This window comes from Hippopotamus amphibius, chromosome 2 (genome assembly GCF_030028045.1).
Source record: "Hippopotamus amphibius kiboko isolate mHipAmp2 chromosome 2, mHipAmp2.hap2, whole genome shotgun sequence".
Taxonomy (NCBI): Eukaryota; Metazoa; Chordata; class Mammalia; order Artiodactyla; family Hippopotamidae; genus Hippopotamus; species Hippopotamus amphibius.
Window position 1 is genome coordinate 60,216,260 of NC_080187.1, and position 24,562 is coordinate 60,240,821.

The window sequence follows — 24,562 nt, forward strand, 5'->3', positions numbered from 1 at the left end:
AGAGCCATGCCCCACATTAGCTGGAAGGCAAGGGGCCCCAGCCAACTCCTCAGCCCAGCCCAGCACACTCTTGACTAGTGGGAAGATTTTAGTGATGGGGATCTAAAACACACCAGGAGGTGGGAGACTGAGTTTGTGATGGGAGGGAACTGGACGAGGCTACCCCCACCCCACCCCCACTGCCCCCACATCAATAGATTCAGCTCCCTGCCCAGGTGATGGACCCCAAGCTCTTGTTCAGTAGTAGGGCCTTTGACGCCAGCCCAGGCAGCAGGAACTCCCTACTCCCTTCTACGCCGCCAGGCAGGCTGGTCAGCAGATCTACAAGAAGCAGCAAAAGGAAACGTCCGTTTGCAGTGTCATGGAAGGCAGCCCTGGAAGGGACTCTCTGGGTGTGTGTGTGAACCTCCCTCTCTCCGGGCCCTTCTCCCCACAGTGCCGACCCCACCGAGCCCGGCATGTAATTGGCAGCTCCGGTCGGTGCCCAAGGCCAGCATAAATAGCAGGTCAGCTTCCTAGAGCAGCCCCAAATCGAGACACATCCTCCTCTCTTCTGCTTTTAATTCCTTGTGGCTAGCATGTTTATTTTGGGTGAAGAAAAAAAAATCGGATGTTTATCCTTCGAGGAAATTATCGGCTTGCTTTCCTTCCTTTTCTCCCCTCCTCCTTTCTTTTCCCCTGGTGTTTTGGGCTTTTAGTTCAGCTGCCGGAGGGACGCCCGCCCTCCTGGCCCCAAAACGTGAAAAAAAGAACAAAGCTGGCCCAGGCTCTAGGTTGAAGCCAGCCCTGCCAGACGTCCCTGGAAGCCACAGAGAAGGAGCTCTGAGTGGCCAGGAGGGGAAACCTGGAGGCCAGGAGACCTTGGGGAAGTCCACCTGACTCAGCTCTCTGCCTACAGAAGGCTTTGGGCCTCTTGCTCCTTTTCTTTTCCCTGCCTCCTCCAGGAAGAAACAAAATGAGTGTGTAGATTGCTTCGAGACTGCTAACAAAGCAACTAAGAAAAATGTAAGGGAGTATTAGTGACCCCTTTACAGGGGTGAAGAGAATTGGTAGCATCGTCCTTATCAGGTACCATTTGTTGAGCACCATTTGCATACCAGGCCCTGTGCCAAATGCTTGACATGTGGCATCTCAATTAATGCATTCCTGCCCTGCTTTACAGCCTACCCAGGCTCTCATACATATTCTTTCAGCTGATTGTCACAACCACCAAATAATGTAGGTGTTGTGATTCTCATCTTATAGATTAGGAAACTGACATTCCGATAAGTTAAGGAACCTACTCCCTGTTCTGTAACTAATAATGGTAGAATCTGATGTTAACTCAAGCCTTCCCACTCTCAGTACTCACAGGTAAAGGGTACTCTAATTTTACTCTCCGGGCTACGTAAAATAAAGGCCAGAACTTCTATTTATTCAGAAGCCAGGTGGGCCAAGAAGGAAGGCTGGAAATTCCAAAAGAACTGAAGGGGAGTCTCTCCCAAGCATCTTCCCTGACCCCAGCTTCAGCTACTCTAGATCAAGTGTGATTTGTGGGGAGGGCCGGCTTCTGGAAACTCACAGCAACGGCCTGGCCCAGCTCAAGGCCATTACCATCCAACTCAACCTGCTCAAGGCAAATACTCTGACAGTTTACCACCCTCGACCCTTTGCATCACCCCTCTCCCTCCCAGAACATTGCCTGTGTAATAACTGCTAAAAAGAGAGATGGGAAAGGACATATCGGAAGACTTCCTGATAATGATGCTGGTGGTGGTGGTGATGATGCTGATGATGGTGATGGTGGTGGCGGGTTCAAGTGTTAGGGCTGAGCACCCGTTAGATGATAAGAAAGCCTGATAGATGCACAAGGTGGTATTCAATATAATTTTAAAAGCACAACTTTTCTTACTTAGCACACCTAAATTCACAGAGTCTCTACCACTTGATAGCTCTTTGACCTCAGGCAATTTACTCAACTATCCTGGACCTGTGTTTCAACTGCAAAAAGAAAACAGTGTAATGGGGAAAAAATGGAAATAAGTGCCTTCCTTAAAGATCTGTTGCAATGGTTAAATGAGATGGCACGGAAGGCACCCGGCGCAGTGCCTGGTATCCAGGCTGTTCAGTAAATGTGTGTTTTCCTCTCCTTCCCTGCCTGTACCTCACCTACTCTGCTCCCCAGCTGGGCTGGAGCAAGCAGTGAGGCTGAGGGTAATGGGAACACTCACCCTCCCTGTATAAGAGTCCATCCCAAGAGACCCATCAGGGTGTCGGCAGCCCCAGGGAAAGGGCCACCTGCCAAGGGATCCTCAAGCCCCAGCTCAGCATCCCCCTCCCAAGCTCAGCAAAACACTGGGAGGCTTGGATCAGGAAAGACAGCCCAGTTCCTTAGCAACTAACAAGCATTTCCCTGTAAAGACAAAGACCCTTCACTCAGAACACTCCCTCCCCCCACCTCTCCAGGTATCTGTCTGTTTGCAGGAGTGGGGTTAGGGGCCACCCACCACCCCCAGGAGGTCTAGGGGCCTTTAGCCACACCCTCCCAGCTGTCCTGATATTACCTGCAACTATCCCATAGCACCTTTCATCCTGGCACTAATTAACTTCCCCATTACCCCCAGGAGCTGCTGGAGACACATGAGGTGCGCGAGCACACACACACACACACACACACACACACGCGCGCGCACACACACACACTCCTCTGCAGGCACACACACACATAAATCACCATAGTTCCCCTGCAGAGACCCTTGCTCCATTTTAGAGACCAGGAAACTAAGGTTTGAGAAAGTAGAAAATTCCTTGAGGGTTCTCATCTGCCGCCTGGGTACTTGGAAGGAGAAATAGGAGCTAAAGAGGCTGGTTCGGGGAGAGGAGGGGACAGGGTCCCTGAAGATCCTGGGGGATAAGGGATCAGGAAGGAGAAAAACCTTTCAAGAGGACTGATGAAACCCGTGCCAGGACAGAGGTCTTGACTCTTGAGTACCACCTTGGTGCCACCAAATGCAAGCCATCCCCCTTAACACAGAGAAGGTATGTCAAAGAGAAAAAGGGAAATGTTTCAGAAGAAAAGGAAAGGAAGAGAAAGAGTCAGAAAGAGAAGGAAATAGGAAAGAAAGACTTGGCTGTCTGGTGTGATGTAGGTGAGAGAACCACTGACCAGGAGTCAAGACCTGATTTTAGTTCCAGGGCTACCATTCACTGCTGTGTGACCCTGGGCATGTCAGCTGCCCTCTCTGGGCCTCAGCTTCCACATCTACACAATAGTTTGGGATGAGTGTTCTCTGAGGCCCCCTTCAGCTGAATGTTCTACAACTCTATGTGGTTATTTGGGGGCATGGTAGAGAAAACCACTACCACCGTCCCTTTGGCCGGGGTCAGGGATGGGGTGTGAGACGAAGCCACTAGAACAGGGTAGAATGAGCATTCTTGGGATTAAGAATGAAAAAGAGAGACTTCCCTGGTGACACAGTGGTTAAGAATCTGCCTGCCAACTCCGGGGACACAGGTTCGATCCCTGGTCCAGGAAATCCCACATGCCGCAGAGCAACTAAGCCCCTGCACCACACCTGCTGAGCCCACGTGCTGCAACTACTGAAGCCCACATGCCTAGAGCCTGTGCTCTGCAACAAGAGGAGCCACCGCAATGAGGAGCCCGTGCACCGCAACGAAGGGTAGCCCCTGCTCACCACAACTAGAGAAAGTCCGCGATCAGCAGTGGGGACCCAACACAGCCAATAAAACTAAATAAAATAAAAATTAGAAAAGAATGAAAAAGAGCCAAATGCTTTTGGCTACAAGAGCCAGAAAACCCTACCAGGAGGGTAGGAAGGAGTTTGTAAATGTGGGCAGCTGGAGACCCTGGGATTTCAGGAGAACCTGTTCCCAGATTCAGCAGCCAGCAATAGCACTTACCCTCCCCAGCTCCAGGCCTGAGGAAACCACTCAGGGACCCTAGCGGAGGGAGGACAGAGGGGCATGTGGGCCCTGGGTCTGCACCTGGGAGCCTCCTGACCTGCCCTGAATGAGGGCAGGACACAGAAGGGCCCCCTTTATTCCTCAGGATTTGGAATCCACCCCAGTGGCATGAGGCAGCTGGGCGGGAAGCAGAGGGATCAAAGGAAAGAGGCTGAGGCTGTCAGGAGGGCAGGCACAGAGGGGCCCTGAGTCCAACTTTCATTTCCAGTCTCGTGAAATAAGCGGACAGTGGGGTCAGGGGGCTTCTCTTAGGGCCTGGGCAGAAGGGTGAGCCTGGGTAGTGCCCGAAAGGAGTCCAAACACCCTCCACCCTCACTCCGTCACACACACACAAACACACACACTCAGACGTCACATACTCACATATATACACGTTTGCACACATTCACTCACACACAGGCACGGAAACAGCTGGTCGTGTGTACTCAAGTCACCATAAGGCGACAGATTCTTCCTCCACTTGCTGTGGCTGTGACACCAGCGCCCAGTCAGCCCTTCCCCAGGGTTGATGGAGCCTCGGCTGAGTGCTATGAATTGAAAAGACTGCAAAAGAAACCTAGAAGGTCTCTGTCCACTCCCCAGCTCCCCAGGGAGGGAGCTGCGTTTGCCCATGAGTTTGCAGGTCACCCCCATCCAGAGCTCGGCTGTCTTCCTCCCGCTACACCCTGAGGACCAGGCCCTGCCAGGCCACACATATACAAACGTGCACGCGCACACTTACACACACCTCTAGTCTACGCATCCTGCACACATACTGTAAATACACCAGCCCACACAAAATCACGTGGCGTACGCACCCGCTAGACACTCCAGGGTTTCGCCTCTGCCAAGCTCTTTCTAGACATCCATGCAAGCTGCATGTGCGTGCATTGTTCAGCCCAGGCAGTGGCGGACACAGGATTTGCATGCACACCCAGTCTCCATACATGCACGCCCGCTTCATTCACAACCCACATCCACACTGGCCCACCAGGGACACAGACACACCGTCCTTTGGATTAAACTGAGGACCAGACCAGGCCTAACACCAACTCTCACTTTGCAGACTCCTGAGGCAGCAAGTGGATTTGTGGTGGCAGCGGTGGAGGGGGTGTGTGCATGTGTGTGTGTCTGCGCACGCGCGTGCTGTCTGGGGGGGTTGGAGAGGGGTGAAGGGGAGGTTCTGACAAAGGAGGGGAACCAGGCCTTCCCCTGAAGTCCACAAGGAAGGCACTCAGAAACGCACCCTCCTCTCAGAGGCCCTACCTCTGGGCCCTCGCCTGCTGCCAGGCCAGGGAAAGGAGAAGCTAAAAGTGGCCTGACTTGCTAAATTGGTCTTTGGTGGAGAAGGGGAAACGCGTCAGTTCCCTGGGGAAGTGGCCAAGCCCAGGGTGGCCACAGGCCCCTGTGCTTCTACTCCGATGGAAAAAAAAGTTGCTCAAATAGATCTGACGCTTTGTTTTCGAACCCAAAATACCCTGTGGCGGCTGCCGGAAGTGTGACCGCGGGAGGGAAGTGGGGCAAGAGGGGAGGTTAGCTCGAGTTTCCATTGCAGCAACTTTTTCTTTCATTTGGAGTCTAGAAGAATCTCCCCTGCTCATCCAAGAGAGGGTTTGTGCGACAGGCAGTGCGGCTCTGAGATTCGGGGCTGGGGTACCCACAGCCACAGTCACCCTTGGCCCGCTACCATCCCTTCCCCAGAGGCCTCTGAAGAGGACCACATCCTGAAGCACCATCAGAATTTTCTCTCAGGCCACCTGGTGGCAGGCAGGAAAGCCGACTAGAGAAGAGGGGCTGTTCCGGGGCAAGGGGCCAAGTCACAAGTGACTTGGCCTTCAGAGACCTGACTTTCCTTAGTGAACTTTGATGTAATTCTCTTAACAAAAATCCTATTTACACAGAAATTTTCAAAGAGCTTCCAATAAATGAGTCGGACTGGCAGCACAGACCCACACATTCTGATTCAGCACTTTAGTCAGTGGCACGAATGCTAGTTCCAAATGCAAGGACTGGGGAAGAATGACTACGTACAACAGGATCTCAACATGCACTCCCCGTCACTCTCTCTCCCCTTACCCTCATTTCTTTTTTCTCATATCACTGACCACCCCCTCATATATATTTTCTTATTGCCCATCCTCACCCTGAACCCTCATTAGGCCTTGAGTCTCCCCACAGACTCTTTTCATCACAGCTGTATTTCCAATGCCAGACACACTGTAGGTGCACAAGAGAGAACGGTCCAGTGTCGGAGACAATCAGGTGGAGGCGCAGACAGCAAACAGTTCTCTTGCCTCCTGGGGACCTGTTAACTCAAAAATACCAAGGCCTGTGATACACCAGACAGGGACAGGTTAAGCAGGGGTGAGGTAAGCATATGGGAATATGATGCAAAATCAGAAGTGGCTCCCGCCCTTCTGGAACTTGGGGCAGGAGGGTGGGAAGCAGACATCCATCAGAGGATTACACTGATAAATGTAAAAAGGTAGGACCACGGCAACCTGGGAGTGATATTTGGTACATCACTAGGACCAGGAGTATCAGAGGAAAGCCCTTTCTGGGTGAGTGGTGACTGAACTGAAGGAAAAATGCCCTGGGGACATCCTGGCCCAGAGAAAATGTCAGGCTACATGCGGGATGGTGTTGGGGCCCCCGCAGGTGGTTCCAAATGGTGGCCGCCTGGGAGGCGGACCTGCGCCTCCCGCTGCGCGGCGGGGGGCCTGCGAACGGGGCTGCCGTTAGAGGCGGCCGCGCGCCCGAGATCCCTGAGTGATATTTACCGGCTCTTAATGACTGCAGGGTAATCACCCTAATGAAAAACTCCCTCCAGGCGCGGGCCAGCCAGACTGCGATGAGGAAACCGGGAGGCATTCCGGGGCCGCCGGTGACTCAGGCTGAGTGTGCGCGCGGCCCGGCCACTGGGAGTGAGGGACTCACGAGTCCCCTCTCCTGCTCCGCGCGCCCCTCCAGCGCCGCCCCCGGAGCCGAGCCCCGGCCGGCCCTCGTCAGCCAAGCGCCTGGTAAAGCTCATCGCCCACGGCCACTCTGGGCCAAGCCCGCGGCTGAGAGTTCTTTCTCTGCCTCTGCGCGGGTCTCCAGCGCCCCCTCCCCACTCATGACCTTCACTCCCAGCTGCCTGGCTTTGGGAGGGGGCCGCGCTCTTGGGTGCTCACGGCACCCCTGCAGACGCCTGGTTCTGCTGGCCTTTGCATTGACCCTCCTAAGGGCACCTTCTCTGCCAAGGCCTCAGTTTCCCCGACTGAGCAGCAACAGCTCAAGATTCTCCACACCACCCCCCACCCTGCCCCCGGGTGGCGGGAGTATTAATTACAGTTTGTTCCTGGCTTTGAAGATGAAAAATGCCAAGGTTCATCACCACTCAATTAACAGGGCTATTACCACTTGAGTTTATGTCTGATGACTCGTACCCTGCCCTCAACCGGGGATCCCTGTTACCTTGGACTTGCCGAGCTCCTCCTTTCTCCTGGAGTTCTCACCTGGAGTTAGCCCCCTTTCCTGTTCCTGCATCCCGAATGGGACCTGGTAAAGTGTCTGGCACAGTCATTCTCCCACGTACTGATGGAGCACCCAGCATCCCCTCCATAAGCCAGGTTCTAGCTGGGGATACAGCAGTGCAGGTCCAGACCCAGGCCTTTGCCTTCCTGGAGCTTACATTCTAGTAGACGCCCAGATGCCTGCTGGCGCCTAGCAGACCCAGCCTCAGCGCTGTCTCCTTTCTCTCCCTCTAGGATTCCTCACTCATCCACAAGCAAACCATAATCAGGCCAGAGAAATCCTGGAAGGACAGTGCTCATGGACTCTAGCTAGTTTCAGAGATGAAAAAATAAAGTTAATGTGAAAATGAGGGGGGAAATCACAGCCCCTTACACGGATACCCTCTGCCCTTCACTCCCGCTTCTCATCCTCATACCTCTCCTCCTCACTTATGGGTCTTAGCCCATCCTCAAGGCCTTGATCAAGCCCCGCTCCCCACCAGGGCTTCCCCTCTCCCTGAGCAGTCCTTCCTCCTCTGAACTCCCTGCCTACACCTCCTTTAAGAACAGATCAGGTCTTGTGTGCGATGGCTTCTACCTCAGCCTCATTCCTCGCTTCCATTGAAACCGCCTTCTCCCTGGCAGAAGGCAGGATTCCAGCCTCAAGTCTGATTCCCTCCACAGGAAGTGCTCCCTGGATGTTTGTCTCATTGAAACAAGAGAGATAAGTCCCAGACCCAGGAGTTGCCCCCTCCACCCCAGTGAGAAATGAATTTTGGTGGACAAGGGGCGCCCCCCATCCTGTATAGTGTGGAGGGGGCGTGGGGGCTGGGGCAGTGGAAATGCAAGAACAAGGTGGGAAGAGCGCAGTAGATCCTGCATTCCTCAAATTGGCCATGTTGCAGAATCACCCACATGGACACTTGACTTGGGTCAACAACCTCTTATAGAGCATCTGCTGGGGATAGGCAGGGGAAGTGCTGGGGAGACTGAGTAAGACTCAGTGCCTGTCCCCAGGGAGCTCACATACCATCTTTGGTCATCCAGTAACTTTCTTGGTGATCTGCAGCCAAATAATTCTGCAAAGCAGGGTGGGGAGAGATCTATCATGCCCTTTCTCCTTTGCCCATCTGCCCTGAGCCCTGGCAGAAAAAGCTCATGCCATAAGTCAGTCTGATGGGCAGACTTCCAGTGGATTCCAGCTGGCTAGTATTGTTCATCCCTCAGAGTGATGGGCCAGGGGCAGTGTCAGTCCTTTACCCCAGTGGTTATAAAGTGTTTCATTTTCTAGCAGAGCTACGTATAGCACAACAAAGGTCAGGAAGCCCTGCCTGGGCCACCTGGTAAAAGAGGGTACTAACACAACTAAGGACCCCAAATTCAAATTTTGTGCCCCAAAGAGGCATTAACTGCTTTTCCCCATATCCAGGATTTTTGACTGCATGGAACAGCAAAGAAGAAGCCAAAAGTCAGCCCCCAACTCCTCTCACCTTGGCAGATGAGGCAAAGGGCCTGCTTGTTTTAGGCTGAGGAGGGGCCTGAGACTTGGATATGATAAGAGACACAAGGATCTAGAGACCACAGCGCTCTCTGATTCCCCACAGGTTTTCCTTCCAGGGCAGGGAGGAGCGGAAGCTGCCAGCCTCTCGGATTCCTGACCTGTCCCATGGGTGAAGTCTGCAGCCCGCAGGAGGCTGGTTGTATGGGGAGCAGTGGAGGGGAGCCTACTCTCCTCTCTGCTCTCGCCTCTCTCTCCCTCCTTTTCTCTCTCTCAGTCCCTCTTTGCTCCCCCCGACTGCCTCCCTCACGGCCCCCCCACACTCACAACATTTCTGGTCCATTTCAGATGACAAAGTTCCTCTTTCCAGAAAGCCTCATCCCCCAAGAGTCTTTTCTGCAGAGCCACCGTCCCTCCCAGCTGAGAAGGGGGCTGTCCCACAGCAGCCCCCAGGGGCAATGACAGGCGCTCTGAGCACATGATTCCACTTACCCTCCATGCACCCCTGAGCTAAGACAGCAAGGTTCCAATTTTAGGCCCTCATCCCCTGACCCATCCCTCCTCCTCCCAAGGGTCCCAGAAACCCAGACTTGACTGGGAATACAAACATATCTCCTCCCAACCCTTTCCACAATAGAATCCAAAACTCACAGATTAAAGGAACTGGGAGAAATTTAGAGGTAGGTTATCCAGTCCAGCCTCCACCAGAAGCCCAGGAACCAAAGGGCGACCCAAAGTCACACAGATAATTGATGGTGGAACCCAGAAGTCCTGATTCCCAGGCCAGGGCCTGTTCTTTCCATTTACCCATACAGCATACTTTTTCCAAGCCCCGCCTTCTTTCTAAAACCTGCTTTCTCTCCCTACCCCAGCCCAGCCCAGACCTGAACTCTCAATCTCTGGACCCCCATGGCAGTTAGTCACTGCCTTGGACTTTTGTCTGAGGAAGGGCTCTCCAACCACTTTGGGCCCCACCTCACCTCCAGCAAATGTTACCTGGTAACAAGACTCTCTCCCTTTGGTCACCCTGAAATTGGTTCTCCCTGAAATTGCTTGAAGAGTAATCAAAAACACCCTGATTCAACATGATTATGAGTTTGTTAAAAATGTAGGCACAAGCAGATATTTCAAATGGAAGTGTATGATTGGCTTGGTGAGGAGCCTGTGACTTCTGCAACAACCTAGGGCGGTGGGCCCCGAGCTCAGGGTGGCACAGATGCCACTACCGGGAGCCTGCTGCTCTTCCCTGATCTCCCTGTGTGCTATACCCCCTACTCTCCCTTGGGCAAGGGCTCCTCCCCTACCCAGCTGGGTCCTGGGGGTGCTGGGAGGTAAGATCCAGCCAGCCTTTCTTCTTTTTCTTTAAGTGATTAACTCTTTTTTTTTTTAATGGGCACAATAATCTCCATCTTTTTTTTATTATTATTTATTTATTTTATTTATTGACTTCGTTGGGTCTTCACTGCTGTGCACGGGCTTTCTCTAGTTGCAACAAGCGGGGGCTGCTCTTCATTGCAGTGCATGGGTTTCTCATTGTGGTGGCTTCTCTTGTTGCAGAGCACAGGCTCTAGGTGGTGTACTGAAGTCCTTCAGTAGTTGCAGCGCACAGGCTCAGTAGTTAATGGCTTTCGGGCTTTGTTGCTCTGTGGCATGTGGGATCTTCCCATCCCAGGGATCGAACCCGTGTCCCCTGCATTGGCAGGTGGATTCTTAACTACTGCACCACCAGGGAAGTCCTAGCCTTTCTTCTTTTCATTGCCTTCTCCACAGGCTTTATATCTCTCCTTCCTCTTCCCCACACCTGCCATCTTCTTTCCTTCCCCTGGCAGCCAGAATGGGGACAAAGACTGGAATTAAGAGCAGTAGCTTTGGAGTCACAAGGCCCTGAGTTCAAATCTCAGCTCAACTCACTCTTTCCAACGCCTTAGATCTTTCATAAAAAAAAAAATAAGAATAATAAAATAAAATAAAACACTATTGGGGGACAGCCCTAGGATTGTTGTAAAGAATGAAGAATATGATCTATCTCCTCCATGGGCCTCAATCTTTTGTGGGTACAGAAGGTTGGCAAGCCTGAAGCCTTCAGCAGTCCCCACACAATGCTCTTAACCAGAACTACCACCCCCAAAGTCGTCATGGGTGTCAGGTTCCTTCTGCAAGCTTCTAGGCCAAACCCACCCAACCTCCGAGCTGACTGTCATTACAGAAGAAATATCAATGACCTCTAAAACTCCAGGGAGGGCTCGCCAGGGAAATTCCACCAATGACCTGTCCGTCTCCTGTGGCGTGCCCCAAAATGGAAAGCAACTGATAGCCCTTGAGGGCACTGTCATTCAGGAGAAACCCCACCTGAGTGGGCCCTCTATGTGGGTGCCTGGTGTGACTTGAACCCCAGAAGCTCTCTGTACCCCAAACTTCCCACTCCATGTCACTGGGCCTGACATCCCACAGTCAGACCTCAGCCCACCAACATATATGAGTTCCTAACATCTTCCAGGCACCATGCCTAACAGTGGGCTTAATTCCTTTGCGTTATATATGACCCTCTTCTAAGCATTTTCTGTTAAAAAAGGCAAATGCCCTCTGAGATGAGTAATGCATTGTCACCAATACCCCAGTTTGAATTAACGGGGGGCTTCTTTCTTATAAGACAGCAAAGAAGGACTGGATATCTTTAGCAAAAGGGAGCTCAGGTTCAGAGGGCAGAGGTGATTAAGGAGCAAGACAGAGCCGCATCGTGGCCTTTCACTGTGGTGGATTTACAGGACCATGCCCCCTCCTTCCTCTACCCTTTCACCAGGACAGACACTCCCACTGCCCCCACAAGCAGCAGCAGTAGTCCCAGAGGTAAGCAGTGGGGGCTGGGCAGCCTTGGCCCTGCTGCAGAGGGCCCAGGCCTGCCTTTCACCATCTCCAGGGTGAGGACACCCTGAACCAGTGCCTACTCGCTCCCCAACAAGTCCGGGGCTTGGAGTTCAGGTAATTAGGCCCTTGGCAATCTCACCTGAGCCTGCCAATAAAACTGAGACAATCACCCTCAGCCCCTGTTCAGGAGGGAAAGAGGAAAGAGGGAGGGAAGGAAAACACACACACACACACACACACACACACACACACATACACCCCTTTTTTCTATGCTGAACTCAAGACTTGGCAAGCAGAAGGGAGAATGCCATTGGTCTACAACGGGCTACTCCAAACCCCACCCCACCCCCACTCCACACCCAGGGTTGTCTCCACCCTCCACAGAACCCTGGCCTCCATCTGCCACCATCATCCAGGTTGACAGGGGACACCTGTGCAGGCTGCAACCTGAAGAGCAGCCAGGCAGTGAGGACCTATGCTTGTAGAGGCAGGCCTTCCCCAGCATGGCTCCTTCCAGGGCAGAGGAGGGAAGGAAAGGCACCTGAATCCCCCACCCACCCTGGAGCCATAGCCACCCTCCATAAAGTCTAGAAGGATGCTCCAGAGTGTTAAAGCACAACTGAGTGACTTCTTGGTATCCTGGTTTATGTCAGCATCAGCTGTTGAGGGCTCCATCCTTGTCTGGGTTCTTGCACAGTGGGGACCATTCCTCAACCATCTCTACGATGACACGGTGCCCAGCAGGTACCTGGCACACAAATAGGACTTCCTGTATATGATCTCACTGATGTGGGATGGAGTTTCACACCTGGCCCTTTTTACTCCTTATGTCAACTCTACTCGCTCCTAAGACATACAAAGGGAAAGGGCTTTTCAGTCACATGGTAGGGTGGGGGAAAATATAGTTCACCAATAATAACTGCCTATTTATTGAGTGCTTGCTAGGGGTCTAGCAAAAGTACTCTCTGAGGAGTAGCTAATTTAATTCCTCCTAAGGGATAGGTACTATTATTATCCCAATTTACAGACAAGGAAACTGAGGCCAAGAAAGAGATTCAGAAATTTTCCCAAGATCACAATGAAGTTTTAAGGAATATTTATTTAATTGAATGGAAGGCTCCCGTTCTAGATCATGGAGGAGTAAGGAGGGGTCAGGCATCTTGCCCAAAAAGACTCCTATCCATTCTCACCAACAAGCAAGCAGGCTTGGAGCAAGCCTGCAAACCCTGTTACTTGTTCTGCTTGGATGCAGTAGGTCCAGCTCACCTGAAAACGTTTGGGGACAACTCTGAAATCGCCACACTCCTCCGTGGTCTTCGGGCCCTGGAAGCTTTCAAGGGTCCCAAATGCTCCCACTGCCTATGCCTTTCCTAACGTGGGCCCCTATCAAACAGGACTGGGGTTTCCAGCTCCTCAATCTCCCTCCTCTCCTGGGGAGAGGTCTCAACAGGTGGGAGGGGGGTGCATCACCCTAGGGTCCTCCCGAGCTGAGCTGGGCGGCCGGGAGGGCTCTCACTTGCTCCCCGACACCCCCGCAGGCTGAGCTGTGCCTCGCGCGGGGAAACGTGGGCACTGCAGTCGCTACTGTGGCCTGCAGCTCGCCTAAAGGCCGCGGGCTTCGCGGCGTTTCTTGGCTCCGGGCAGGAACCCGCAGAGACCCTCGCCACCTCCGGGCGCACACGCAGCAGGAAGCGCCGCGGAGGGGCCAGGACTGGGACTGGAGCGGCCGAAGCTCGCCGGTGGCCGCTGCTACCCGCCTCTCGCCAGCTGCCAGGCTCCACGGCCAGAGGCCAGAGCCGCTGGCTAATTTTTCACGCCCCCCAGACCGCCTCCCTAGGTGACGCTACAGCCTGTACGGCTCCTTTAAAGGCTGCGGGTTCCGTTCTTCTTTCCTTTTCCACTGGATGCCAAAATATGCAAATCCGGGGACCGGAATCTGCAGCCAAATCGAGAAGGAGAAGGGGCGCGGCCGGCGCGTCACCGGATCCGCTCCTTGTATGGCTCTTCCCGGCTTGGCCCGCCGCCCCGCGACCCTCCCTGCAGCCGCCAGGGCCCCTCCCGCGCCCAGACCGGCTCACACTGCCGCCCACGCCCCCGGGCCGGCCAATCGCCACCCCCCCACCCCTTGGGAGGGAGCCGGGGGCGGGAGGCGCTGCATGCCCTGATTCCGGCCGGAGCCGGAGACCGCTGCAGAGCGCTCCCTCCCTGCGCCGCGCGGGCGGAGGAGAGCCCGGGGGCGCAGAGCCTCCCCCGTATAGGTGTGGGGAGCCTGGCTGGAGCGGCAGCAGGGCGGCGGAGAGGGGGCTCGCGGCGGCGGGAATCCCTCCTTTCCTAGGAACCAGAGGAGATCCGGGGGAGGCCGGGTCCTCCCACCCCTAGTTCTCCATCGAGTGAAGTGGAGGGGAGGAGAGCGAGGTTGTCATCCACCCCCACGACGATGTGCAGCTCGGGAGTTCCTCCCACATGTCCCCGGCCCGCGTGGCCCTCCCACGGAGTGAGGCCCGGGGCTCCTCTCCTCCTCCTTGTCAACACTCCCACTCCCCCTGAGAAATGCACGTTCCCCCAACCCCGACTCCCCAGCGAGGTACGCGGGATCTACCGCGCCCACACGGCCACCGAGGAGGGAATCCTCCCACGCCGAGCCGGTGTGATCCGGGGTCGCTCTTCCACGCTCCCCTCCTCTCCTCCCCCTCTCCCGCGGCCCGGCCGCGCGCGCTCCGGGAACAGGCCTCTGGGAACATATCAGCCGCCCCCGGGATCTGCTGCCGCTCCGGGAGGTGACAACGCTTGGGGTCGGCAAACAGGCGGCCCTTGACTGCAGGGCTCCAGCAGTCAGCAATGGGGACAGCCCTGTAGAAGGCGAGGGGGAGGGTAGAGACCAGGGGAAGTCGCCGTGGTGGCTCAGAGACTGTGGGTTCGGCAGGCTCCTGTCGCACCTCAGTGGCGGGCCCTTCGCAGGCAGCAATAGACAGCGACTGTGCCTGGGCCTGTTGGGCCCTCCTGCCATCCCGTGGCCAAAGGGGCGCTTTGGAACCATTAGGGAATTTATGGAGGATTTGGTGCACGTGTTTCCTATCCCTCAACTTCATTCCTTATTCCACCACCACAACTGCACATCCGCGACCCCCAAGGTGCGGGGTTCTTGCCTCTCGTGCAGCCGCTCTGCAGCTGCGAATCTCCCCGCCACGGCGCTCAGCCGGGTGTCAGTACAGGGTTAAGGGCCCAGGGAGCAGCAGGAGTGTGGGCAGCGAGTCGGAGGGAGGGCGGCACAAAAGTTCCCGGGATACTGAACCAGAGATCCCTGAGCCGCTGGAATCCTCCTCACAGGGACTTTGTCCCAGTCCTAGGCGGGGTCCTGGACGCAAGAAGAGCGGCGGGGGCAGGGTCGGAGCGCACACCTTCCGGGTTCCCCAGAAGTTCCCAGGCTGCAAAGGGACCCCGCCGGTGTTTTCAATTCTCTTTCTTCCTGCTGGCGGGGGGGGTGGGGGGGGGTGGGTAGGTGGAGATGTTAGAGGCCACTTGCAAACAACCCCACCCCGCGGCCCCCGGTCCTAGGAGCACGCTCTGCCAGTGCAAACACCAAATAAACACACAGGAGGTTATTGCTTTCAACCCCGCGCTGCGCGCTTTACGCTTCGCGTTCAGTTACATCCCTTTCCTCTCTCCTCTCGAATTTTCTTTCCTTCTTCTCTTCTATTGCTCTCTTTCTCTCTCTCTTTTTTTAAGATCCGCGAGCGGTGCGGGCGCCTCACGTTGGCTGCGGCCAGCTTCCTGCTTTCTAATGTTCCATTGTGAGGAGCTTCCATTGTGACGTCGCGCCCCTTCGGCTGGGCTTTGTCTGTCCATATATGGGCAGCTACGTCACGGAGCTTTCCCGGGGCTCAGATAAATAGGCTGGTGGAGTTCCCTGGCTGGGAGCTTTTGGGCAGCAGTGAGCTTGCTAGGAAGCGGCGGGGCTGGTGGTGGTGGTAGCAGCGGCAGCGGCGGCGGCAGAGGCGGCGGCGGCGGCAGTGGCGGCGGTGGCGGTGGTGGATCGGGGGGCGGGGGGGCCGCGGTCGCGCGTCTGTTTGTGATATCAATACTGAGGCCGCGTGCGACCCCCTTGGGCCGAGATCCCCCCAGCCCAGCCCCCCCCTCCGCACACGCCCCCCCCCCACGACCCAGCCTCTTACGGCACCAGCTGAGGCACCCAAGAGGATTACCCCCCTTTGCCCTCTTCTCCCACCCACCCACCAAAAAAGAGAAGATCCCCTCCGCAGGCCCACCCCTTCCCCTCTTCCCTTCCCCCTCCCCCCGAACTTTCCCTCTCGCATGCTTTTCCCCTGCACCACGGATCGCCTCTCGGATGCCGCTTGCCTGGAAGCTGCGTTAGGATCGAGCGGCGGCGGTGGCGGCGGTGGCGGCGGCGGCAGCGGCAGCTCGGGAGTGCTATGACCGGCAAACTCGCCGAGAAGCTGCCGGTGACCATGAGCAGTTTGCTAAACCAACTGCCTGACAATCTGTACCCCGAGGAGATCCCCAGCGCGCTCAACCTCTTTTCTGGCAGCAGCGACTCGGTAGCCCATTACAATCAGATGGCTACAGGTAAGGGCGGCGGGGGAGGCGGCGAGGCGGCGAGGAAGGAAAGGGAGAGGAAGAGGAGGAGGGAACGAGCTAGCGATGGATGGATGGATGCATGCATGCATGGATGGATGGATGGATGGATGGAGAGATGGGGGCGCGCTGGGAATTTTCTGGGGGGCGAGTTGCTTTTCCCACCCACTCCTCCCGCCCTCCCCGATCGGGAAGGCTTGGTTGGCGACGCCACGGTAGAGGCTTCGGTTCTCCCGGGTGGGGGCAGCCGCCGACCGAAGGGAGGTAGGTGCGAGCGGCTCTGGGGTTCTCCACTTAGGGGGCGCGATCGCCCGGCTGCGCGCAAGGCGTAGTGCCGTCGCCCCCTTTCCCGGGAGGAGCCCAACGTCCCTTTTCACCCGCGCTCTCCCCCCTTACTCCCTCAGCCTCCCACCCGGGATGGAGCCATGTGCGGCGTGGAGTCCCCGCGGTGGGAGAGGTACTGCGACGCTGCCTTTCCAGGGCGTTCAGCAAAGCCGTGGGGGTGTGGGGATGGCGGGGAGGGGAGAAGGTGGGGGTCCACCCGCGCGGGGGCTGCTACGGGGTGCGATCCCGGACGGAGGAGCTTGGGAAGAGCGGCCACTCCCGCCATGGAGACACCGGCCGGTTTTCCGCCGCCCTCCACTCTCGCTAAGCTGAGGCTGGGCTTTCCCCATCCAGCAAGAGCCGAAAGCTCCTTCAGGCCCGGAGGAGGCTGGGGCTGGGGGAGGCGGCGGGAGAGCTCCCTTTGCGGGCAGCACCCCTCTACGCGCCGAGGACAAAGCGTCGGAGCGCTCCGGGTCAGCTACCCGGGCGCAGTGCGCACCGGGGGCTTCGTCGGGGCAGGAAAGGCGCGGGGTCCGGCGCGGACAGGGCTACGGGAAAAGGCCGACTTGTGTGCGCTACACAGCGAGAGCCCGGCGCGCTTCGGGTCTGAAACTACCTGTAGCTGCAGCTACCTGCCCGCCCCACCTCGGGAATAACAACAATGCTTCTCGCGCTCGCGCCTGTGTGTGTGTGTGTGTGTGTGTGTGTGTGTGTGTGTGTGTGTGTGTGTGGTACGGGAGTCTGTGTGTAAGGCATGTGCGGTGTGTGTGTGTGCAGCAGCCAGTCCACACCCCGATCCGTAGTATTTTTGCTGTATCCAGGTTGCGCCCGGGAGCGCGGCACCGCCCGCTTTGCGCCGGGCGCAGCTTTCCTCTTTCCCTTTGCGCTGCGCACTCCACCCGGCCGCACCCTCCACACCTGGGCAAGGACCTGGGCGCCCCGGCCCGGGAGCCGACTGGGCTTCACTCACCCCTCCCCTCTCTCCCCCGCTCTCCGCAGAGAATGTGATGGATATCGGTCTGACCAACGAGAAGCCCAATCCGGAACTCTCTTATTCGGGCTCCTTCCAGCCAGCCCCCGGCAACAAGACCGTGACCTACTTGGGAAAGTTCGCCTTCGACTCCCCTTCCAACTGGTGCCAGGACAACATCATTAGCCTCATGAGCGCCGGCATCTTGGGGGTGCCCCCGGCCTCTGGGGCACTCAGCACGCAGACCTCCACGGCCAGCATGGTGCAGCCGCCGCAGGGGGAAGTGGAGGCCATGTATCCGGCGCTGCCCCCTTATTCTAACTGCAGTGATCTCTACTCGGAGCCTGTGTCTTTCCACGACCCCCAGGGCAACCCCGGGCTCGCCTATTCCCCCCAGGATTACCAATCGGCCAAACCGGCCTTGGACAGCAATCTCTTCCCCATGATTCCTGACTACAACCTATACCACCACCCCAACGACATGGGCTCCATTCCGGAGCACAAGCCCTTCCAGGGCATGGACCCCATCCGGGTCAACCCGCCCCCTATTACCCCCCTGGAGACCATCAAGGCATTCAAAGACAAGCAGATCCACCCGGGCTTTGGCAGCCTGCCCCAGCCGCCGCTCACGCTCAAGCCCATCCGGCCCCGCAAGTATCCCAACCGACCCAGCAAGACCCCGCTCCACGAGCGGCCCCACGCGTGCCCGGCGGAGGGCTGCGACCGCCGTTTCAGCCGCTCGGACGAGCTGACCCGGCACCTGCGCATCCACACGGGCCACAAGCCCTTCCAGTGCCGGATCTGTATGCGGAGCTTCAGCCGCAGCGACCACCTTACCACTCACATCCGCACGCATACGGGCGAGAAGCCCTTTGCCTGCGAGTTCTGCGGGCGCAAGTTTGCGCGCAGCGACGAGCGCAAGCGCCACGCCAAGATCCACCTCAAGCAAAAGGAGAAGAAGGCGGAGAAAGGGGGTGCGCCTTCTGCGTCCTCGGCGGCCCCGGTGTCCCTGGCCCCTGTGGTCACTACCTGCGCCTGAGGCTCCGGCCCCCAGATCCCACTTTTCCCCTTCAGTGTCTCCCGGTTGCTCGCCTAAATGCAGCCGGAAAGCTAGCCACAGAGGCGCAGGGGCCGCGCCCTGGCCTCTCCATGGACGTAAGGCCCCTTGTTTCCCATCGCTGTCCCCCGTTTCCACCCTTTCACACCGGCCAACGGTCGGGGGCCTGGGCAGGAGGCGCCTTCCCCTCGCTGCCCCCCCTTAGCCAAGGAGTGGGGGCGGAAAGGTGGCGTCTAGCCCGCTTTGTTCAGTTCGGATCGTCTTGATCCAGGGGCCGCCGGGCCGGGCCAAGGACCTGCGGGGGACTGAAGGCGGGGCCCGCCCAAGCCTCGCTGGACCCAAGCACCTCGCGGTTCCCCCCACGTCTCCCTCGGTTCCCCCTCGAGGACCCGAGAAGGGGAGGGGGTAAGGAGCGCACCAAAGCGCAGAGCTTGCTGCCCGCCGCACGCACGCGCGCCTGCGTGCGGGGATGCGCGCGAGTGTGCGTGCTCGCGTGAGTGTATGTGTGCGTGTGTGTGTTTCTGTGTGTGTGTGCGCGCGCGCCCGCGCGCACGCATATGTGTGCGACTCTTGAGCTGAACTGGGCTGTGTCCACCCCAAACTCTTCCCCACTTCGGGTCCCCAGGCCGATGGAGGAGATGTGTCAGGCTGGGGGCCTGCACGTGGCGGGTGAGACGGTCTTCCATCTGCTTGGAAATAACGTTTCTTACAGAAATGCCTCGGCTGCCGCCGCCGCGGTGCTGCTGCCGCCGCTTAGGGTTTGGCCCCTCAGAATCCCTCCTTTTCCGAGCGCTTCCCTCTCAAGGCCTCAGGGCAGTTTGATCTTCGGGGAGAAGGAGCAGCCATCATTGAACCTGCCTTTTAAAAGATGTATTTCCTCAGCCCCACTTTTTAAAATCTCTGTTCCTGAGTCTGCCCTCTCCCCTTTACCCCCCTCTTCTCCCTTCTCCCCTGTAAGCCTTTGCCCAGCTCTTTCCAGATCTTGTTTCAAAAAGGCAGGCCTCAACCAGCCACCCCATTTCACCATCTTTTTGTTTTCTCTCGCTCACATACCCATTTCTCTTCCCGCCATTGATGGGAATGCAGCCTTTTTTTTTCCCTTTGTCATCACCAACACAACAGGAAGGTTTCAAATTTATGTATGTGGGGGGGGGGGTGTATGTGTATGTACACACGCACACATATACATACATGTCTTTATAACATGCACACAATATGTATTCCTAGTAAAATAAAATCTCTAAGGTACTTGGCTATCCAGTGCAGTGCACCGGAATAAAGAGAATTTGTAGGCATATACAGTTTTAAATGATTTATTTTTTATGAAAAATTTAACTGATGAGATTATATCTACATATGAGTGTATGTGTGTGTGAGTATGTATATATGCATCCGTATACACACATATACACACATCTCTATCCAAATTTTCCTCAAAGCTATAGGGATGTTTGCATTAATCCACGTTGATGAATGAGGCACATCTTTTCTATACCCCAGTCTCACCTCTCCCTGCCCTACCTCACCTCTTCTCAGGCACCCCCTCCTCCCCAGCCTCCTCCACACAGGGGTGACTCTTTGGAAGTGGAGTAGTAGGGAAGGTTGCTTTCTGACACAGCTTCCAGTGCAGTCTAGCCTGAATGTACTGTTCCCTGTTAGTGTTCTTTCTCCTGTGGTCAGTAAGCTGCCTAGAGAGAAGGAACAAAGGTCTGGAGTTTACAGAATGTCTGTTTTTAAAGTCACTTTATGCGTTTCCCACTTTTTTTTTTTTTTTTTAAGAAAAAAGCACCGGGTTTTTTGGTGGTGGATAAATAATACTAAAAAGAGTCTAGTGAAAGGGAAAAAAAATCAAAGAGCAGGGGATTGTGGATTTCCAGGTACTTGGACTTTTTGTAGAAGGAGAGAGAAGTGGATGAAGTTTGCTGGGAGGGCCCATATTTTTTCAGCTGAAGGGTAAAATCTTTCTTTGCAGAGACAGTATTTTGCTGAATACTTTTTATAATGTGATGATTATTAAAAACAAAAATTTTGGTCACTTCAAAGCTGGAAGGAGGAACCAGATACCCTTTAATATTTTTTCCTTGCTCCTTCTGGTATATGCATGTCACTGCATGATAACTCTGAGTTTTCCTTTGTTTTAATAAAACTGTTCTCAGACATTTAAGCTAAACTAAGAGAAAAATAACTTTGTTGCCAAAAGGTTGTGCTATCCAGATTTTTTATATGTCTGCATGTTTTAAGAAAAAAACAACAAAAGAAAATGCACTCTAACTTATGTGAACTGAGAGAAAAAAAAATCAGGTTTTAAACAGGAAAACCTATGGGGAATGATATTTTTTGAAAGACTTTTGTATAAAGTTGAGTACTTAGAAAAAGACAAACCAGATGTAATATATTTTGTGGATGTTTTTATTTCTTGGATTTATAGTACCTTATACTAAGGTTAAAAAAAATATGCTTGATATTGTGAAAAGGTGAAATTCTTCACCAACATTTCATTTGCTCCTTCGTCACATTGTTATGCCAATATAATATAGTTGATGAAAACAGCATTTTTAAAAACCGAAATATTGAAATGGTGTAATGTTGTACCATTTGCACTGTGAGCAAATGCTAATACAGTAAATATATTGTGTTTGCTGACAATCAGCCGGCCTATAAATCTCCTTATTTTACTTCTTGTTTTCATAGCATAAAGTTTTGGTTTGGCCTGTTTTTTGTCTTGTTTTGTTTTTGGCTGGTGGCTGGTTTGATAAGTTCTTATGCCTGAGTTTTGTGGTTCTTGCTCTGAAACCCCTCACCGTGGAAACGTGGGGTCTGGTGTTGTTAGAAGTTGGTCAGAATTTCATGCGGGTTCTGGTGTTTCAAACTCCATGTTGAGTGTTTACTGTGGTTCTCAGAGAATTCTACTGTGGTTCTAAGGATTCTCCTCCACCCTTCTGAGAGCCTCAAACTGCCAGAGAGATTAGGTGAACAGATTAGATAAACTCATGGGATTCAGGGATGATGACTGGAACCTTCTAGAATCTTTGTCTCTGGTTTCCAGTGGGTATTTGAGGGTAAAAGGAAGGGGATCTCCTGGTTTATGAACTATTTCTCTGGTGGTCACAGGGAGCGCCAGAATAGGATGGAGGGGAAGGGGGGACGGGGCGGATCTCTGCAGCCACACTGATATTACTCTTGCTAGAGATTTTGACGCCTGAAAAATAGATGGAAATTTGAGAGGGGGTTCTTCAAGGTTGGCAAGATAACCAGAGAGATTGAAAGCTCTTTGGTGGTCAGATAATTGGGAAAAATCAGGTTTAAAACTCTATGATGCCGTCCCACTTGGACAGAATTCTCCAGGCCTCACTATTCGTAGCTGCCTGGTAAAGGGGGTCCTAGTTCTTATGAAATACCCAAGGATCTGATGCTTAGAAGAGTAGAAAGAACACTGGAAATTGGAGAATTACAGGGACTGTTTTAGACAGCAGTAATCCCTCCCATCTTACAACTTCTATCCTCCATAGAAGTGATGCTTTCCTACCTTATGAGCTTTCTTCTCCAGAACCTTTCCTTTCCTTGACTTTGCCAGCCCTACAGCTTTCTGCATTTCTCTTGAAGAGATATGTACCCTCCAGTTCTCCATCCTGCTCCCTTTACCTTATTTCCTATGGTTTTTAGAATCCTTTATCCTGGAAGGTTTGTTCTAGAGCAGTCCTTGGACAGATCAGTCCTCTCCTGCCTGCCCTCTAATAAAACACTTGCCTGGGTTTCTTAGCCATGCATTTTGCATCTCATCTGCCTCAGAGCAATGTTTAGGGGCTTGGTGTATGATACAGAGTCATGTCAACATAGCATGACACTGTGACTGGGGGACTGTGTCTCAATGCCAGGGGTGCCAACCAGGCCAGCCATACAGTGACAGAAATGTACTGTGGTGTCTCTGCTCAGAAACTGCTCTCATTCCCCCACCCCCACCCCACCCTCCATGCAGGCCCATCATAGTGAAAAATGTGGGTGGTGTTTCTTGTTGGCTATAGTTACTAAGACACCGAAGGCAGACCTGGGTGGAGGGGGTGGGTTGTGGCCTTAGAAAAGAATGTTTTTGAAGTGAGAGATCAATAAAGAGAATGCAGTATACAGTCTTACATTTTCTCACCCACACAGCTCTAGGTCACTCGCTGCCATCTTGAATTCCCTTCTCTCACATCATGAAATCTTGAAACTTCTAAGCTGCAACTTTGTGTACAGCCACAAGGAGGTATCCTTTTTTAATGGAGGGCATCCAAGATGGCCGAAAAGTCCTAATGATGGAGCGTATGATCCATCTCTTTGCTAAACTGCATGAATCCTTCCAGATTTCTATGTGTTTTTCAAGTGAACATTACCAGAGGAAGATAGCTCACTGGGTGTCTTCACAATTAGCATTCAGCCCCACCTGCACCTTCTCCAATCAAACCAGGCCTTCAGAGTGACACTTTCGTCACTTCCCATTGGTGTATATTACTCAACCCAACCTGGTTCATCCACTGGGTTACTTGGCAATATGGCATCCTGCCTGGCTGGCACCAGCCCTGTGTGGTGTAATCTCTGATTCACACTCTGTAGCTAGATAAGGCTGCCCCAGATAGCATCACACCAGCAACCCAACCTGCCTGAGTTTTGTAAATATGAGGAGAGGAGACTCAACCCTGAAACTTAGGGGTGAAGTGGGGGTATGGTAGAGCAAAGGCCTGGATGAGGCTATCATGAGAAGGAATCAATGGAGGCTTTGTAAACAAGAGGCCCAGGAGCAAAATCAGGCATGAAAGAGTGGGCACCCTAAGTTGTTTGGGGGTGAATGAAAGAATGCCCCCTCCGTATACACAACCCCCTCAGGAGTGGCATACTGAAGGTGCTGACTCTTTGCAAAACTGTGCTCGGTAAACTGGGATTGGGTACAAGTGAGAAGATACTTTGTGAGAACTGGGGGCAAGGAATAGCTTGTATTTTTATATGGTGGTGGTGGTGGTGGTGAGTGTGCATGTGTGTGTGTGTGTATTATTCACAAGTATATAAAAAGGAATAGGAAGGTGGATTCTGGTGAATGTAGGCAATAGCTTATGGCCCAGTGTTACAGATCCCCTTTTGCTAGTCTGATGAGGGGGTTGTGAGCTGCCTTTTCCTGGCCTTGATCGGCTCCCTTTGTGTCCTGGAATAATGAACCTGGAGGAAGTAGGAGGCCCCTGTGTGTCCCAAAGACTGGAAATCATACTGGCAAAAATCTTAACAACTAGGAGAAAATGACTTTCTAAAAGGTGCCATGGGGTTTTAAAAATAGGTCGTAATCCTAAATCTATCCCAAATGGTTCTTTTTAGAAAACCCACTCTTTGTGTGGAGAGGAATGAGGTCTCCAGAAGAAGGGGGAAGATCTGAGTGACCCTTGGAGCCTCTTGGTCACAGCAGTCCCTGGGACAGCCCTGAGGACACAGTCACTCCCCCATCAGTCATCTGCAAAGACCTGGAACATGTCTGGCCTCATCAGCTTCTCCCAGCATCCCAGCTCTTGAAATTTCACCACTCTTTTTGCTTGAAGTTTCTCATCTATGCCACCTCTAATATTTTCCACAATGATCATTTTCACAACCCTCTGCAAGAACAGAGGTGGGCCAGGATTGGGGGCAGTGTCATGGGGCTTTCCCCAACTTGCACTAAAGTCTTTGACGTGTCCATGCCCAAGCAGGGAGGGACCAGGCCCTGACTCTTCTGCCTGGGATTCTCATTCCCCATCCTCATCACGGCTGCTCCATCTGGGCTCGGGAGTTGGGGTCGCCCCTGCCACTACCGCCGCTGGCCA

The 24,562-nt window shown here is 54.2% G+C and overlaps 1 protein-coding gene across 3 annotated transcripts; it reads left to right on the top strand.

The window, feature by feature from the left end:
• Positions 1 to 15,726: 15,726 nt before the first annotated feature.
• Positions 15,727 to 21,458, top strand: EGR3 (early growth response 3). Of its 3 annotated transcripts, XM_057724636.1 has the most exons (3): positions 16,254 to 16,383; positions 16,797 to 16,849; positions 17,716 to 21,458. In XM_057724636.1, the coding sequence occupies exons 2-3, from the start codon at positions 16,810 to 16,812 to the stop codon at positions 18,723 to 18,725; spliced, it is 1,050 nt and encodes a 349-aa protein (XP_057580619.1). In that variant the 5' UTR covers positions 16,254 to 16,383; positions 16,797 to 16,809; the 3' UTR covers positions 18,726 to 21,458. The 3 variants fall into 3 exon arrangements, with proteins under 3 accessions (XP_057580618.1, XP_057580619.1, XP_057580617.1); XM_057724635.1 differs by lacking the exon at positions 16,797 to 16,849 and having other exon boundaries at positions 15,727 to 16,383; XM_057724634.1 differs by lacking the exons at positions 16,254 to 16,383; positions 16,797 to 16,849 and adding an exon at positions 16,421 to 16,656.
• Positions 21,459 to 24,562: the final 3,104 nt, after the last annotated feature.

Excerpts from the sequence above, each read along its gene's own strand:
- EGR3 (XM_057724634.1), top strand. The coding sequence starts at position 16,467 with ATGGATGCATGCATGCATGGATGGATGGATGGATGGATGGAGAGATGG. Across the intron at positions 16,657-17,715 it reads CAGCCGCCGACCGAAGGGAG|AGAATGTGATGGATATCGGT; the intron begins GTAGGTGCGAGC and ends CGCTCTCCGCAG.